General features: G+C 39.3%; 1 protein-coding gene across 2 annotated transcripts in view; it reads right to left on the reverse strand.

Moving 5' to 3' along the window:
• The window catches only part of LOC138043289 (centrosomal protein of 83 kDa-like), a 229,491-nt gene continuing 225,739 nt past the window's right edge, over window positions 1-3,752 (reverse strand). For both annotated transcript variants that reach the window (XM_068889483.1, XM_068889484.1), the window contains one exon: window positions 1-380. In XM_068889483.1, the coding sequence (XP_068745584.1) occupies window positions 300-380 (81 nt within the window). In that variant the 3' untranslated portion in view covers window positions 1-299. The remainder of the gene's footprint in view (window positions 381-3,752) is intronic.

Genomic DNA, 3,752 nt, shown 5'->3' on the forward strand with positions numbered 1-3,752 from the left:
TTATTCTTTAACGCGTGATAAAAGCTATCACTTTAATCCCGATCTTTAACAAATGATATGTCTTCAAGATAAAAGATTGGTACCGTTTTCATCCAAAATATACTACTCAAGCAATGAAAAACAGGATTGGAGGGATTTGCCCTTATACCTAGTAAAGTCACCTAACACAGGCAGGCAACAAGTTAGGGTTGGGCAGTTAGTACGATGATGTATTATTTCCATATTTTCACTTTAAAATCCCATGCACAACTAATGGAGAAAGCAAGATTTCTTGGTAGAATCCACTGAGATTTCTGGTGTCAGTCATAAGCCTCTCTGACTTTGCTTGTGTACTTCTGGTTTTCGTCAAGCTCTGGAGTTATTTCTTGCTGCAGTCTGTCCTGAAAGATAGCGGAGTATATCATTGTTTGACGTTTCACCGTTTCTGTTTTGTAGAACATAATTCAGACCAATGGCAAAATTGTGCAGTTTGGCAAAACAATTAGCCTTCTTAGTACAGCCAGAGCATGTTAGATGTCATTTGGTGGATTCTCTCCAAATATTTCACATCTAACCATAAGTATAGACTAGGATGTAACTTCAGTGCTGAAGGACTGCCCAATGGCAAAAGGTGATGCAAAAAAATTCTTTGAAAAATTTACTTGCAATTTTAGTCATTCGCTATTACTTAATTTTATTTCTAGTTTGTACGAATTAAATAAACGATTGAATTTTATTGCAGGCCACAAACACAAGATACTTTGTCCCTTTTTACACTGCAGCCACATCAGATGCTCAAAGTTATAGCGGAGCTCAGGCGAAGCACGCCAGCAGAGCACCATGGGTAAGATTTTTTAGGAAATCTATCCATGCGAGGAAGTTTGGTTATGACGTCACGTACGTCCATCCGCCCATACAGACTGCTGGGGTGGAGGTGGGGAAGCAGGAGAGCCTCTGGAGACGGAGTGTTTGGGCAATTTTCCTTGGTGAGCAACGGGATAAAGAAGACGCGATGAAATTTGAGAAATTTAAGCGAAGAAAGCCTCGAAGAAAGCCGAGAAAGGAGAAGAAGAGAAAAATTCAATGAAAATCACCGTAAAGCTGAGAGATATTGAGCGAGAGACAAAACACTTATTTACAACGGTTAGCTTTCAGGTAACGTTTACCTTCTTAATATATGCCTCGATGCCTCACATATTTTGTAAAACAGGCTAAAAAACGAAGAAGGCCTGAAAACGTTTAAATTCCGTGTTGACAGAGATTCTGACATATTTAAACAATCTCATTTATAGGCTTTTTGTGTGAAAAGGATGTCCAGTCGTGAGCTGCTTTGTTTGACTGTGAAATTGCAGTGGAGTAAGTGACTTTACTACGCTTTAGGTTGACGTTCTAATTAGTAAGATTTTTGCTGTTGTTCTAAACTGAAGAGAGAGGGAGTAAAGATAGTCAATCAAACGGAAAGTTTTGTGAAAGAGATTACTGTGCATGTAATGTCATCTAAAAAACATTTTTTTGCAAGAGAGTTCCCCATAGTCCATTTGTATTGATGGATTAAAAAAGTTCATCTATCGAAGCTTTATTCCCGGTTAATTCAGCCTTGAAAGTTCGCATTTTGCCGCTCATTGGCAGTTCCACCACGAAAACTTCGATCTGGGTCACGTGACATCATACGTGTGTAATGGTGAGTACCTTGAAGCCTTGGATGTCCAAATGGCAGCGACTTTCCAAGTTAAATTGTAGTTTTAACACAATTGAAAGTAGTCATGACTATTTTTCCATTTATAGTATTTATCTTCAACAACCACCTTTCGATCAGACGGAAATGCTGCTGGCAGTTGCTACTTGTTTACGTGTTCATGTACTCACTGTGTTCGCTTCAGTGCACATTAATTTACATTACAGAGGTACCGGCTTCGGTGAGGCCTCGGCTTATATTTAAGATCGCCGCACCACCGCCATTTCATAGCTTTGCTTTCAAATTTTCATTTTTTTTTTTCAAATAAGAAGTCGCGCCGCTTTGTTCACTTTTTCGTGAAACAAACAATTTGTGAAGCTGCAAGTGTTGCAACACAATAAGTATGGGCCATTTCCGAGTTCATGTCTGCCTCCTCTTCAAAGCGAGTCTAAGTGCGAAGTTTTTGTAATGGTAATTAGTTCTACTTTACATATGAATGAAAACTAATTTCAAAACAAAAACTTCGCACTTAGACTCGCTTTGAAGAGGAGGCAGACATGAACTCGGAAATGGCCTATTGGCTTCCATGTGCTATTCTGTTTCACTTCTCGTGATATCAGTTAACTGAATTTGTTCAAAAGGCCCTTTTCCTGTATTCGCCGGCTCCAAAATTTCCCTTTTAAGGATGTTTGGAATTCTCATTTGAACCTTTTCAAAAGAGCAGAATGATGTCTCCTTTCTGTATTTGAGAAGTTTCTAATGCAAACAATGCACCCATGCGTCAATCAATCAGGGTCTTGTGTTTTCATGCCTATCCTTTTTGACTGCGCTATAAGGCTGATAGACAGTTTCTTCTGGCTTTCAATCATCTTACAGAAATCTAGGAATTCCACAATTAGGTGAAAAGGTATCAAACAAGCCTTACTTTAGAAAACTATTCTACAACACATCATCATGGAAATAGGAGAAGAATGTCTTTCGAGATGTATTCCTAATTTGCACTGTAAGAAGACCTCTAAATTGATTCCCTCTCATGGCCTTTTCAATAAGCCATTTTCATTATGAGGTCACGCGTGCAGTGGCTTGTGGTAGTTGTAGTAAAGTGGACGCGAATTACGTGCTAAAATTAAAATTAACAACAACAACAATGGCTTCTTCTCAAGCGTGTAACAAGAAAAAAAGAACAAATTTAACTGAGAATGATGTCCCAGGGGCTTCCTTTAAAGACAAAGAGCCAGAACGTTTTCACAACGATCAATTAAGGTGATGGTTAAAGTGTCGAGGTGCTTCAACAAGCGGAAACCGAAGCCAACTGCTGCAGAGGTAAGCGCTAAATTATAAACATTCGCTCGATTTTACTGTCTTTTTGTTTTGTTTTGTTTTGATTTTTTTTTTTGCATTGCATTGCATTGCATTGCAACCAGAGTAAAGTTTTATCGAAGCCCTGGATTTGACAAGATCGTAGATCCTGATGGAGGAATTCATCTTCGGTGAATACGTCTCGAACATGAAATGCACAACACAACCAGACGAGCTGCAAGAATCGAGTGGCCAACAGATGGCTGGACTTTATCGTTGGAACAAATGCCAGGATTCCAACATTGCTCTACTGTTTACGATTCTAGATTTTGTAGAAAGTGAGTTAAATCAAATCCCACCTGACACCACATGCACAGAACGACCACAACAGTAGCACAAACCTCGATCAACAGCCTGCGATGTTAATGAGGCTTTACTTCTCAGTAATCTACTTGTCATAAAGCACAGTTACGAGGCTGACAAAAAGTATGACAAAAGCATTAACAGGGCACAAAGAAAAGCTGACAAGCAATCGTTTGAACTAGCACCATCTTTTTCAAGAAATGTTACTAAAAACCCAAATTGAGCGTTTGTGTAAAGACCTGGAGACGACAGGGGTAAGAGGCCCATGATTATCGACCTTCTGAAAGGAAATAATTACCAGCCCAACATTACTGAGGACAACAAGGCAAAGGAATCTAGAACGCACATACGTATGGACCACGATTATTGCCTCTATGGAAAGGATACTGTACTTTGCAGTAACGTACTTTCGTCTATACTTTGCAGTAACACACAC

The sequence above is a fragment of the Montipora capricornis genome, chromosome 3 (genome assembly GCF_036669925.1).
Source record: "Montipora capricornis isolate CH-2021 chromosome 3, ASM3666992v2, whole genome shotgun sequence".
NCBI classification, from domain to species: domain Eukaryota; kingdom Metazoa; phylum Cnidaria; class Anthozoa; order Scleractinia; family Acroporidae; genus Montipora; species Montipora capricornis.